This window comes from Hemitrygon akajei, chromosome 14 (genome assembly GCF_048418815.1).
Source record: "Hemitrygon akajei chromosome 14, sHemAka1.3, whole genome shotgun sequence".
Taxonomy (NCBI): domain Eukaryota; kingdom Metazoa; phylum Chordata; class Chondrichthyes; order Myliobatiformes; family Dasyatidae; genus Hemitrygon; species Hemitrygon akajei.
Window position 1 is genome coordinate 96,264,361 of NC_133137.1, and position 13,290 is coordinate 96,277,650.

Genomic DNA, 13,290 nt, shown 5'->3' on the forward strand with positions numbered 1-13,290 from the left:
ACGTTCCCCCATCTGCTGTAGACCTATTGTGGCAATAGGCAAATTGCAGTGGGTCCAGGCATTCAAATGCAGTTGATTCTGCCGATGACCAGCTTCTCAATGCACTTCATCACAGTAGATGTGAGTGCCACTGACAATAGTCATTAAGGAAGCTCACCCTGCTCTTCTTGGGCACTGGTATGATTGTCACCCTTTTGAAGCAGATAGGAACCTCCAAATGCCGCAGTGAGAGATAGAAGATCTTGAACACTCTCACCAGTTGGTTGGCACTGGATTTCAGAGCCCTACCGGATGCACCATCAGGACCTGATGCCTTGCAAGGGTTCACCCTCTTGAAAGATGATCTGAGACAAGACATCACAGGACCACCGGATGCTGCAGGGAGGCACATAGATGTAGTTTTATTCTTCCTATTAAAGCCAGCATAAAAGGCATTGAGCTCATTTGGGAGTGAAGCATCACAGCCATTCCTGATGTTAGGTTTTGCTTTGTAGGAAGGAATGGCCTGTAAACTCTGCCAGACCAGACATACATCCAATTCTGCATCTAACCTCAATCAGAATTGTTTTTGCACTCTTAAAATAGCTTTTCGAAGGTTGTACCTAGATTTCTTGTATAATTCTGGATCATTAGTGTTGGCTGTCATGGATCTCGCCCTTAGCAGAATATGATCTCCTGGCCCATCCACGGCCAGGATATGTCCAGTATATTCTCAAAGGCACACGTTCATCTTCACAGGTTTTGATGAAGTTGGTGACAACTGTGACGTATACATTTAGACCCAGAAATGAATCCCTGAGTATTGTCCAGACCACCGATTCAACGCACTCCTCTGCTTCCCTTGACCTTCTTAGCCTTCATCACTGACGCTGCAGTCTTTCGTCTCTGCCTGTACGCTGGGAGTAGAAGTACAGCCCGGTGATCGGACTATCGATTGTGTGGGTGTGCGATGGCACAGGAGGCATTCTCGGTGGTATAACCCTGGTCAAGTGTGTTGGCCACAGGTGATGGTAGTTGTTCAGAGACTTCTTCAAGCTGGCCTGGTTCAAGTCTCCTGCAATGATAGGGAAGGCATTCACAGTTTTATGCCTGCTCGGTTTCTCCAGTGCTTGCCTGGCATTGGTCTGAGGTGGAATGTACACCACTACCAGGATGATGGCAGAAAGCTCCCTTGGCAGATAAAATGGATGACATTTGACCGCTAGAGGTTCCAGGTCAGGTGAGCAGGACTGAGACAGAACTGCCACGTTTGTGCATCATGAATAGTTAATTATAAAGCATGCTTCATCTCCTCTGCCATTAGAAGACTGAGTTGTTCTGACAGTGGAGAATTGTGAAGCCATCAACCTGTAGCACTGTGACCGAAATGGTGAGTGAGAGCCATGTTTCCATGAAGCAAAGGTTCATACAGTTCCTGATGTCCCTCTGGTACAGGAATCTTGCAATGAGGTCTTCAATTTTATTTTTGAGAGACCATACATTCACCAGCAGTATAGTCAAGAGTGGAAGTTTAAAGTCTCTAAGTTTCAATCGAAGTTGTAGACTGGCGTGGTGTCCCCACTTCCTCCATTTTCTTAAAGGGAAACTACACTCACGACTCAAGGTCCATCAATTTTGCACATCGATAATTTTTTAAAACATCTTAAAAAGATGCTGCTTACTGAAGTACCCTTAGCTGTGACTATGGATTCAGCTGTAGTAGTCCTAAATGGGAATAGTTGATGATTCGCATTGGAACTGTGCACAAACACTTGCCACATAATGGTGATATCTAGTCACAGCGTTTCCATATGCCCTGCTGTTACCCAGAACAGTTGTTTTGCCGGGAACCACTTTGTCACTATCATTTCCTGTCAGTAATCTTATGTACAGATATTCCTCACCTAATGTCACTTTATGTACATACAATCAGTCTATTTATATCAGCTAATTTTGTGTATATATGGCCACATTCAAACAGTTACTTGTACACTGTTCTATAGAATGGTTTTTATATTTATTTAATTTTATTCTTATTGTGTTTTTTTATGCTGCATCAGATCTGGAGTAACTGGTGTGTGTGTGTGTGTATGTGTGTGTGTGTGTGTATCAGTGTTTGTGAGTGACTGTGAGGGCTGTATGTCAGAGTATACAGCTGCAATTGTATGTGTGAGGGTGGGGGTGCAGGAGAATGTGGATGTGAGTGTACTTCACACCGGGTATGGCTCACACTGGGATGTGGAGCATAACACCTCACTGACATGATGTGCTAACTGTTAGCAGGCTTTCCTTCTCCTTCTGACAGGACTACCATGTTGTGGAAGAAGCTGGAGATCTGGCATCCAGGCACACCTTCTGAAACCTGGGGCATAGTTTACAAAGGGCTTATTTGTTGGGTAATTATTTTGGGAAGTGGGACAATGATATATGAAGTGTCATGGAAGTATTGGTCTGGAGAAGGAAAGGGAAAGGAATTGGACAGTGCACCAGTGATTGGGCTCGACAGAAGGTGCTATGGACTCAATGTTGCAACTGGAGTATACCTGCACCGGATACGTGGAACTTGTTGGTTACCCATTTGGTAAAGAACAGTGTAAGCAGACAGCAAGACAGTAACTAGATACATACCCTGTACAAAGGAAGGTGGCGGTAGTTATGGTTATCAGAGGTGAACTATCCCAGCCCCAGGATGTCTGTGGAGCGGTTGCTCATGGCTCTGTCCTAAGTCCAACTATCTCGAGATGCTTTGTCAGTGATCTTTCTTCTATCCTATGGTGTGAAGTGGGGCTGGTTCGATGTTCTATTCCTTAGTAAATGGAGCAGTACCATGCCTGCACTAAAAATGGAAAATGTGGGAAATACTCAGTAGGCCATGCCGCATTTGTGGGAAGAGAAAACGAGTCAGCAATTTAGGTCAAAGACTCTTTGTCAGAACTGGGATGGAGAGAAGCTTGCAGACAAGTGTGGGGGGCGGGGGGGAGGTAGTATGGTGGGATGGCTCCAATAGGTAAAATCTAGGTAACTATGGGATATGCTGTAAAAAAAAAGTCATCTGATCAAGGAACGAATCGGAACATTCATTTTTCTCTGGGCTCCTGCAACTTCCGTGTTCTTTTGTCAAAGTGTTGTTGTCCATGTTCTCACTATCTGACTGCTCCCATTCACTCATAGATCTCCCACCTTCACCATCTCCTCTGCAGGCCCAACTCATCTGGCTTTGAGCACGTGTTTGTGGGTGAAACCCGTGGTGGACGGATGGTCATTGGATTCCACAACTGGATCCAGTTCTACCTCCAGGAGAAACTTGGCCATGTGGACTACAAAGGATACACTATGCCAGACAACCAGGTCAAGGTGAGCATTCCACAGGACAGGGAGGGCACAGAATTGGTGCCTGTAACCTAACTGAGAATCTAAAATGGGATTAGACAGAGTGAGTCATAGCCTGGGTCTAATCAAGGTGTTCAGGTAGTCAATATAAAGAAGAGCCAATGGTCAAACCTGAGTTAAGTCTGGAATCTGGTTTATATAGTCAGAGAAGAGTACAGCACAGAACAAGTCCTTTGGCCCATCATGCCAAACCAATTTAAACTGCGCCAGGACCAGAGCACTCCATACATCTACCATCCACGTACCTATCCAAACTTCGCTTAAACATTGAAATTGAGCTTGCATGGACCACTTGTGCTGGCAGCTCGTTCCACACTCTCATGACCCTCTGAGTGAAGAAGTTTCCCCTTTTGTTCCCCTTAAATCGGTGGTCCCCAATCACCGGGCCCAGACCGGTGGTTGGGGACCATCGCCTTAAATATTTCACTTTTCAATCCTTAACCCATGTCCTCTGGTTGTAGTCCCACCCAACCACAGTGGAAACAGTCTGCTTGCATCTACTCTATCTATACCCCTCATAATCTGTATGTCTCTATTAAATCTCCCCTCAATCTTCTACATTCCATGGAATAAAGTCCAAACCTATTCAATCTTTCCTTATAACTCAAGCCCTCCAGACCTGGCAACATCCTTGTAAGTTTTCTCTGTACTCCTTCAAGCTTGTTTACATCTTTCCTGTAGGTGGGTGACCAAAACTACACACAATACTCCAAATTCAGCCTCACCAATGTCTCATACACCTTCAATGTAGCATCCCATTTGTGCAGGAGGAAAGATTTCAGAGTTGATGTGCCTGTTCCATTTTTGTTTGTTTTTTATGTGGGGAGGGGGATTTGGGGGTTGATGATCGTGCTGCTGTTCTTTACTTTCTTGGTTTCATGGCTATCTGCAGAAGAAGAATTTCAGAGTTGTATACCTTGATAATAAATGAACTTTTGAACTTTGCACACAGTCTCTTGAGAAGAATTATTACATATAGTCTCAAAGAGCTTTCTTTCAGTACACACAACAAATTCTGCCCTAACTAAAACCCTTGCAGTAAGGCAATCCAAGTCAATATTGGGAAAATTAACTTTTGGTTGGAGCTGTATGTCTTTGGAAAAGTGAGAGGGAATTGGAGCATCTGGAGGAAACCCACACAGTTATGGGGAGAACGTACAAACTCCTTACAGTGGGAATTGACCCCGATTGGTAATTGCTGGCGCTGTAAAGTGATCGGGCTAACTGCTAAACTATCCAATTTCACACTGTTTATTTATTTAATTGTCACTTATAGTAATTGGTTATGCCTGCACTGTACTGCTGCCTCAAAGCAACCAATGTTGCAACATTTGTCAGTGACGATAAACCTGGTTCTGATTCTGAGACTGCTAGATGTTTGGATGAGGGGAGTGAGTGACAGGTTTATATGTAGAATAACAAATATCTGAACACAGGTTCCCCACCAGGTTTCGGCAGTTCTCTATTTCTGTGAGCTGCTGGTAACCCAGGCAGTTCATGAATCAGAAATGAGACTGTGAACTGAGTTCCCACATGCCAGAAGATTTCACCAGCCCTGCCACAATCAACAAATTCACCCTGTCAGCTTCAAAATGTCTGTTGAAGTGTATGGGCTGTTCAAAGGTCAGGCATTTGTAAGCTGGGGAAGATCTGTACAACAACTCCTAAACCGGAAAACAGAAAAAAAACAGCTGCTGCAGTTTTTTTTTTTAGCAACACACACACAAAATGCTGGAGGAACTCAGCAGGCCAGGCAGCATCTATGGAAAAGAGAGCAGTTGATGTTTCAGGCCCAGACACTTCATGAGGACTGAAAAAAAAAAGATGAGAAGTCAGAGTAAGAAAGTGGGAAGGAGGGGAGGAAGAACCACAAGGTGATGGGTAAAATGGATGGGGGGAAGGGATAAATTAAAGAGCTGGGAAATTGATTGGTTAAACAGATACAGAGCCAGAGAAAGGAGAATCTGATAGGAGAGGACAGAAGGCAATGGAAGAAAGAAAAGGGGGAGGAGCACCAGAGGGAGGTAATGGGCAGGCAAGGAGATAAGGTGAGAGAGGGAAAAGTGAAGGAGAGGGGGGGACATTACTGAAAGTTGAGAAATCGATGTTTATGACCGGAAGTTCATGATGTGCATATATTGAGAGTTATCATTTACTAAGAGGTGCAAGATGTTAAGAAATAGGACTTGGCAGTTTAATTGAGGGGTTTAGTAATTTAATTGAGGGTTTGTCGTTAAGTGCCCTTGAGTTGTCGTCAACTCATGGTAACCCAATGGATTGTTGCCCTAAATGAGTTTTGATCCTCACAAAGACAGCTCATTGTAGATAACATTATGTTCATAGCTGTCCTTATTGTGTTCATCCATCTGATTGGGGGCCTCCTTCCGTTGTTCTTCCACCTTGCCAAAAATTATATCCTTTTTCAGGGAGTTGTTTTCTTTGCATGATGTGTCAAAGTAGAGTCTTGTCATTTGAACCTCCAGAGGAACACTTGGTTTGATCTCGTTGAGCACAGATTTGTTTGTTCTGTGAGAGGTCCATGAGATGTGTAATATTTTTCTCTATCACCACAGTGTCCATACACTTCCTATCCTTCTTTCGCATCTATGTAATGTCATTGAGAATACCATCGCCTGCGCAAGTTGAATCTTTATATGTCAAGATAGATTCTTGTTCCCAAGGATCTCCTTCATGGCTGCTCTGCCAAGGGCAATTCTTCATTGGATTTCTTAGCTGCTTATCGCTTCAGTGTTAATTATTGATCCAAATAAGTTGAAACTGTCAACCAGTTCAAGTTCCTCTCCACTGAGATTGAAATTGGTTGTGGTGCCAGTAGTCATAATCTTAGTCTTCTTCCGGTAAAGGTGTAGACTCATCTTGAGACTATGTCCCTTGATGTTTGTTAGCAGTTGCTTCAGGTCTCCGTTTTCAGCCAGTATTGTTGTTTCAACAGCATAATGAAGGTTATTAATGATTCTGCCACCAATTTTCACTCCTTGACTCTCCTTGTATATTCCTGCTTCTTCGAAGTTTGGTTTGGCATACAAATTAAACAGGCAGGGGGAGAGAATACAGCCTTGTCATACCCCTTCATGGATGCTGAACCATTCTGTTTCTCCTTGCTTTGTTTGAACTAATGCATCTTGATTGATGTAAAGATTATGCATAAGGACGATCAAATGTTTTGGTACAGCCATGTGTCTTAATGTGATCCATAGTTTGTCATGATCTACACAGTCAAAGGCCTTACTCTATTCAATAAAGCACATATAGATATCCTTCTGGTATACTTTTGTCTTCTCAAGAATCAGTCTTACATCTGCAATGATACCTTTAGTTTCCCCTTCCTTTCCTGAAATCTGCTTGCACTTCAGGAAATGCCTGCTCTAAATATGGTTGAAGTCCTTTCTGAATGATATTTAGTAAAATCTTGCTGGTGTGAGGAATGAAGGTAATTGTACAATAATTTTCACATTCTGTCAGATCACCTTTCTTCAATATTGGTAAAAACACTGATATCCTCTGTTCACTTGGCCTTGACATTGTCTTCCAGATCAGCTGACAGAGCGTTATCAGTATGGCACCAGCAGCGTCTGATTGCTGTAGTGTTTCAATTGGAATTCCACCAACATCAGGTGTTTTGTTCATTGGTTGGGCTTTTAATGCTGTTTCAACTTCTTCCTTCATGACAGTCAGCTCCTGAATGTAAGAAATAGGATGATACCCCTAATCCAGTTGATCTTTCTGGTATGATAACACACAGTATTTCTTCCACTGCTGTTTGATCTCAGATTTGTTGAGCGTGGCACCTTGTGCATCTTTCAGCATTCCCATGTGAGGCTCGATTTTTCTCTTCCGTTCTCGTAGCTTTAAGAAGACTGATCTTGTCCTTCCATTCTTATTTTTTGTTTCTACGTCTTCTCGTATTTATGTAGTAGTTTTCTTTGTCTTGCCTAGCAGAACATTGGAAAGCTCAATTGAGAAGTGCGACTCCTACCCTTTCCCCCTTAGCTTTGGCTTCTCTTCTTTCCTGTGTGATTTTCAGAGTTAATTCCCTTATCCATTTCAGTCTCTTCTGTGTTTCTGCCTTATGCAGAGTCCCTTCACACTCTTCGTGTACAGCACTCTAGATACTTTTCCCCAATCCCTCTTGGTTGTGGTTAGAGCAGCGAAACGATTGAGTTCTGGTGGAATATTTTGAAGATCATATTTTGCTACTCTGGTGAAAGGCTTGCACTTCCTCAACTTTATTTTGAACTTGCATATTAGTAGTTAGTGGTTTGAGCCACAGTCAGCTCCAGGCTTGGTTTTTGTTGAAATGATAGAACTTTCCATCGCGGACTTCTGCAGATATTGTCCATTTGATTTCTGGTGTAATTCGTTGGGAGAGCTCCAAGTGTATAATGTGCGCTTGTGTCACTGGAAAAACGAATTTGAGATGAACAAGTTGTTGGTTTTGCAGAAGTTGACCAAACATTGTCCAGCATCATTTCTGGTACCCAGTCCATATTTCCTGACTTCTTGACCATCCTTTCTATTCCCATAACTATCAATATATCCTGTTTGCCTGTTCCATCAAGTTCAGCCTGCACTTGTTCATAGAACTGATCTACTTCATCTTCCTCTGCATCTGTTGTTGGTGCATATATTTGTATGATGGTAATGTAGATAGGTCTTCCCCGTAGACGAATGGAGATCAGGCGATGGCTGACGACATTGTGTTTCAATACAGCTCAAACCAGTTTCTTCTTGACTATGAATGTGACACCGTTCCTCCTGCACTTGTTTCCGGCATAGTATATCCAGTGTTGATCAGATTGCAAGTGTCCCCCAGTGTTGATCAGATTGCAAGTGTCCCTCACCAGTCCACTTCAGTACCTTGATCCCAAGTCGGTCAATTTGCAAGCATTCCATTTCATCTGTCACCATCTCCAGCTTCCCTTGATCCATACTGCCTAAATACTCCCTGTTCCAAGTACCTAAAGTCAATATTTCTTCGCAGCTTCTGACCCTCAATCCTGGGTAAGGCCCAGGGACATCAGCAATTGAAGGTCCCGAAGGCTTTACTCCAGCCACATCATAAACTTCAGCCTTACTCTGAAGGGTCATCTGCTCCTCTGCTCTTCCCTGGTAGCTTGTTGAGTGTCTTCCGAGCTGGGGGTCTCATCCTCCAGCACTATATCATATATATATATATATATTTAAATGCAGTTATCCACAGGGTTTTCATGGCAAGATGTGGAAGTACTTTACCAGGCCTTTCTTCCACACAAATACTGCAGCTGCCCAAGTGAATGGTTTGTCTTAGTCTGACACCTCAGCTGAGACCTGTCCATTATGGGAGACCCTGCCAGTAGATAAACTACCGATGGCTTAGCTCTCACACAAGCCAATGTGGCATGACAAGTGGACAAACCTCGTGAGGGAATTGAGGGGCTAGGAGATGGATCCAGGGATTCCATTGGCTTTGGGAGATTTTGCTGAGGTGCTCAGGAACTCAACTGGGTGGTTAAAGTGTTTCATTGAGTGGTTTGATGGTTTATAAGTAATTTGTGCAGTTACTTCAAGGAGATGTTGGTATTTCATTAATGGAGGTTTTCTTTTATACTTTGGGTTATTGAGACTGTTTTGAAGCTTCACAAAACAGGGGTAGAATTGGGAGGGCTCAAGGAGCTGGAGGGTGCAGATGATATTCTTGTTTTCTGTTTTGCCACGACAGCCGGATGAGAATAAACACCTGATCACACTGCAGTTCAGATGGAAGAAGAAGGTGAAACTGCAGGGCAGCTGCTTCCTGGGGGTGAGCCCTGAGTTTGAATTCGCTCTGTATACCATCATCTTCCTCATTTCGCCAGATCGCCAGCTCAAGCTCAGGTTCAGCCAGTACGAGGTTATGATCGTGTGTCACAGCAACAAGCACAAGAACATTGAGACCACCTACCCTGTCCTGCTACGGTATCTAACCGCCAACTGAGTCAGGTTCAGGCACCTGCTCGGTCAGTGCGGTAGAGGCTATCGCAGAGACGGTGATGAGCGATGGGTATTTTCAAGGCATGAGAGCAGAAGTGTGAGTGGTTTATGCATCTCCTTAGATCTCCAGCATTCAGAAAGACCCTCAGAATGTTGCATAACAGCAGAATTGAGTGTTATGGGGAAAAGTCTGGAAGGTGGAGCTGAGTCGATGGCCAGATCAGCCATGGTGGGCAGACTTGACAAGGTAGATGACTACTCCTGCTCCTACTTCTTATGTTCTTATCATAGTTGATCTGGTACTTGACCCACTTTCATATTAGATCCTTTTATTTTCTAAGGACTTGATCATCCAAAAAAAACCAGACATGCAGTAAATACTCAATAACTGAGCATCCACAGCCCTTTGAGATGGAGCTTTCAAATAACCCTCTGTGTACTGAAATGTCTTTGTACCTTAGGTCAACATTTCATCCCAAGGCTATGGTTCCTGGCTCTTGACTTCATCTGAGGAAACAACCTCTTGGATAAATCTTGTATCTCCCACTGAGATTATGTCTCATTCTGTGAAGGTCCGTCTTACCCAGCTTTTGTCCACAGGATAGCCCCTCTTCCTGGGAATTAATCTGATGGATCTGTGCACACTGGTTTTAAGGCAAATATAGACCCTTCTTTAAGTAGAGAGAATAAAACTGCATGTATTACTTCTAATGTGGCTTCTCTGAAACAGCACAATCTGAGGAAGGTGTTGTAGGGTAACGTAATTGGGAGAAATGTATCTAATTCACAGCCATAGACATTGTGTTGGGGTTTCACTTTACGAGGCTGATCTGATGTAATGATGCAATTATGTAAAAGGCTTTTTTTTAGCGCACTTTTGTTGTGTAGGTTTTGGAGTTCAATAAAATGTGTTACAGGTTTTGTTAAACATAAATCGCCTCATTTTGTTTTATTTGTGGAAACCTACATTGGTGACCCCGATGCTCTAGGATGATCCTGGAGTTATTGAATGTACTGGTCAATGCAGTTGCTTTGAAGCTGCTGGAGTTCTGGGAGCAAAATGCTGTTGCTTGGTTTGTACAAACTGAGGCGCAGTTCAGTCTGAGAGAAATCTCCGTGGATGATAACAAATATTGCTATGATCTCCTTGTGGATTAGATTCCTCACTTGCAGATCCCAATCAGTTTGAATCTGCAACATCTCCACAATCTCCATCGGCCCAGGTGCACCACAAGTCTGTGTGCTTAGCCCCCTGCTCTACTCATTTTACACTTATGATTGTGTGGCTAAGCACAGCTCCAATGCCATATTCAGGCTGAATCAAAGGTGGTGATGAATCAACGTGTAGGAGGGAGGCTGACAATCTGGTTGAGTGGTGCCAGTACAACAACCTCTGATTATTGACTTAAGGAGGGGGAAACCAGAGGTCCCAGAACCAGTCCTCATTGGAAGATTAGAGGTGGATTAGAGGATTGAGCAACAGGACAACCAGAGCAGTGAATGAGATTTTAAATGACAGACTGTCAGGGTGGGGGAAATCTCATGGAAGTAACAGAATTCTTGGAATGAAAGAAACCGGATCTGAGAGTGACAATCAGGGAGCAGAGTGAACAGAAAATTGGACAGTACGGGATCAGATAGTCAATGGATACAACATCTGATCTATCAAAGAAAGCCAGTGAAGCAATGCTGAAAGGAACTGTGTGTGGGGTGGCCGAGCGAGCCACTGGAATCCTCCTTCAAACTGTGCAGAGTTGATAGGGTCAAAGTACTATAGAGAGATGTGGTGCAGTCAGAAAGCAGGGACCGTGAATACAGTAGAGTCACCGATCAATCTAGCAGGCTCTTCACGAGAAACCCTTTTCTCCAGACTGTCTAGGGTGTGACTCACAAGGGTGAGGGATCAGTGAGACAGATCAGAATCTCACCTCTAAGGGAAAGGTGGAGAGGTTCATGAGAGAGAAAGGAAAGTCACACTAATCATGTCAGATGAAGGAAAGTGAGAGGAGGCTCATGTGGAGATAAACATGTGTGACTTTATTTGTTCACAGGATGTGGTGACACTGGTGAGACCAGCATTTATTGTCCTTCCCTGATCATCCTCTGACCATTTCAGAGGGCAGGTGAGAGTCACACATTGATGGATCTCTGGAGTCGCAGTGAGGCCAGACTGGGGAAGGATGGCAGATTCCTCACCCTGAAGAGGAACAGTGAGCCGGAGGAGTTTTTACAACGGTCTGGTGGTTCCATTGTCACCATTTCTGATAGAAATGTTTTACTCCAGATTTATTGCATTTTATTTATTTTGATCCAAATTCCCCGCTTGCTGGGATGGGATTCAAACTCGTGTCCCTGGATCATTAGGATACACCCAGTAACTTAACCCCCACACTGCCACACACCTGTAACTCTGCAGGGCGTCAGGTGTAATTCTGTCTGTGAACACTGATGCGACTCCAGAGATCCATCAATGTGTTGATGTAATCTGTCCTCTGAAATGGTCCGAGGAGATCGAGGAAGAACAAGAACTGGTCTAACCAGGTTTGTAACGTCCTACATTGTAACATGTCATCGTTAGCTTTACCTTGGATAGGTCATTCAGTCCAATCCAAGCCTTTGTTGTGTTTTTGTTCGCGGTGTCAATCACGTTAGAAATGAATCTGTTGCGGTAGGTTGAGATCACGGATGCCAGATGTGGGTAATGTGGGAGGTGATTGCAAAACTCCTTTAAACAAAATAAACAATTTATCTGCTGCTGAGAATCAGTGTTGCATCTTCTCCTACAAGTCCTTCAGAAAATCTTTTGAACTGAATTTGGAAATTCAACAGCTTTGTTCATATCAAATAGAATTCTTGTTCTTCAGACTCTCTGGTGTTAAAATCCACACAATGTTAACTTCTGGATGGAGAGATTCCCCTAAAATCCCTAATGTTTCATGCATTAAACTGACTGATAGAAATTGGAGCCCATGGCTGCAGTGAAGTGCACCCTGGAACGCAGGACCCGTCAGGAACAATTGAACTAGAGGCTGTGTTGAGAGTTCATGGGAACGAACCAGCAGAGACCAATATTCCACAGGGCTCCCAGAGAAATCACTGGATTTCAGGGACTTACCTCAGCATTCAGCCATGTCCCGCTGTCACAGAAATACCGGTAACAGGATTTTAAAGTAGGAAAATAAAATCAGTTCTTATCACAGGGATTTTTGAGTTTCCCAGGGCTTGTTGAGTCTCCTCCACTTCCAAGGAATTGTTTGTCCCTTAGAATTACAATATCCAAAGTATGAGTTCTAAATAATCACAGATTTCGCTATTTCATGGCACTGGACCAGGTCAGGGCTCGAGAAGATGAAGGAGCATTAGCTGCTGCTGTGGCTTCTCCAGTGTTTAGTACAGGCCTAATGTGATATCCCGTAATCCTGGTTTTGTGAAAGAGGAAAGGGACAGATGGAAGAACTCCAGGCTGATCTGCCTGACATCGGGAGTGTCCAATGTCCCACAGTCCCAGCACACTGCCTGTACAGTCATTTCTCACAGCAATATATTTATAAAGCTCCTGGAATCAATGGACCTTACCTGCCACATCACTGACAAGCAGTGTGATCACCACCAAGACCCACATCAGCATCGTGTTTCTTCCCTCAAACCTGAAACACAAGAAAATAATTCATCATTAGTGTCAGGTTTCTCAGTGAAAGTGGGGATATCCTGTCGCCATTCCCACCTCTCTCTCTCTCTCCCACCTGTCTGTGTCGATTAGATTTCCAGTCCTGATACACCCCTATATACAGGTGAAGATCTTAGATCTTAGAAATCTCTGGAACCAGTGAAATCAAACCCCGTTAGCTGGACCAAATTACTGCTGATCAATCAATGACTGACAGATTGAAATAAGATGCACAGGAAACCACAGGAATGTCTTGTGAGCTCCAAGTGTGACTGTGGAATGTT

At 43.7% G+C, this 13,290-nt stretch overlaps 1 protein-coding gene across 7 annotated transcripts in view; it reads left to right on the forward strand.

The window, feature by feature from the left end:
* Window positions 1-10,273, forward strand: part of endou2 (endonuclease, polyU-specific 2) — a 35,364-nt gene extending 25,091 nt beyond the window's left edge. For all 7 annotated transcript variants that reach the window (XM_073066740.1, XM_073066737.1, XM_073066736.1 and 4 more), the window contains 2 exons: window positions 3,180-3,333; window positions 9,089-10,273. In XM_073066740.1, coding sequence (XP_072922841.1) covers window positions 3,180-3,333; window positions 9,089-9,343 — 409 coding nt within the window. In that variant the 3' untranslated portion in view covers window positions 9,344-10,273. The remainder of the gene's footprint in view (window positions 1-3,179; window positions 3,334-9,088) is intronic.
* The last annotated feature ends 3,017 nt before the right edge of the window (window positions 10,274-13,290 follow it).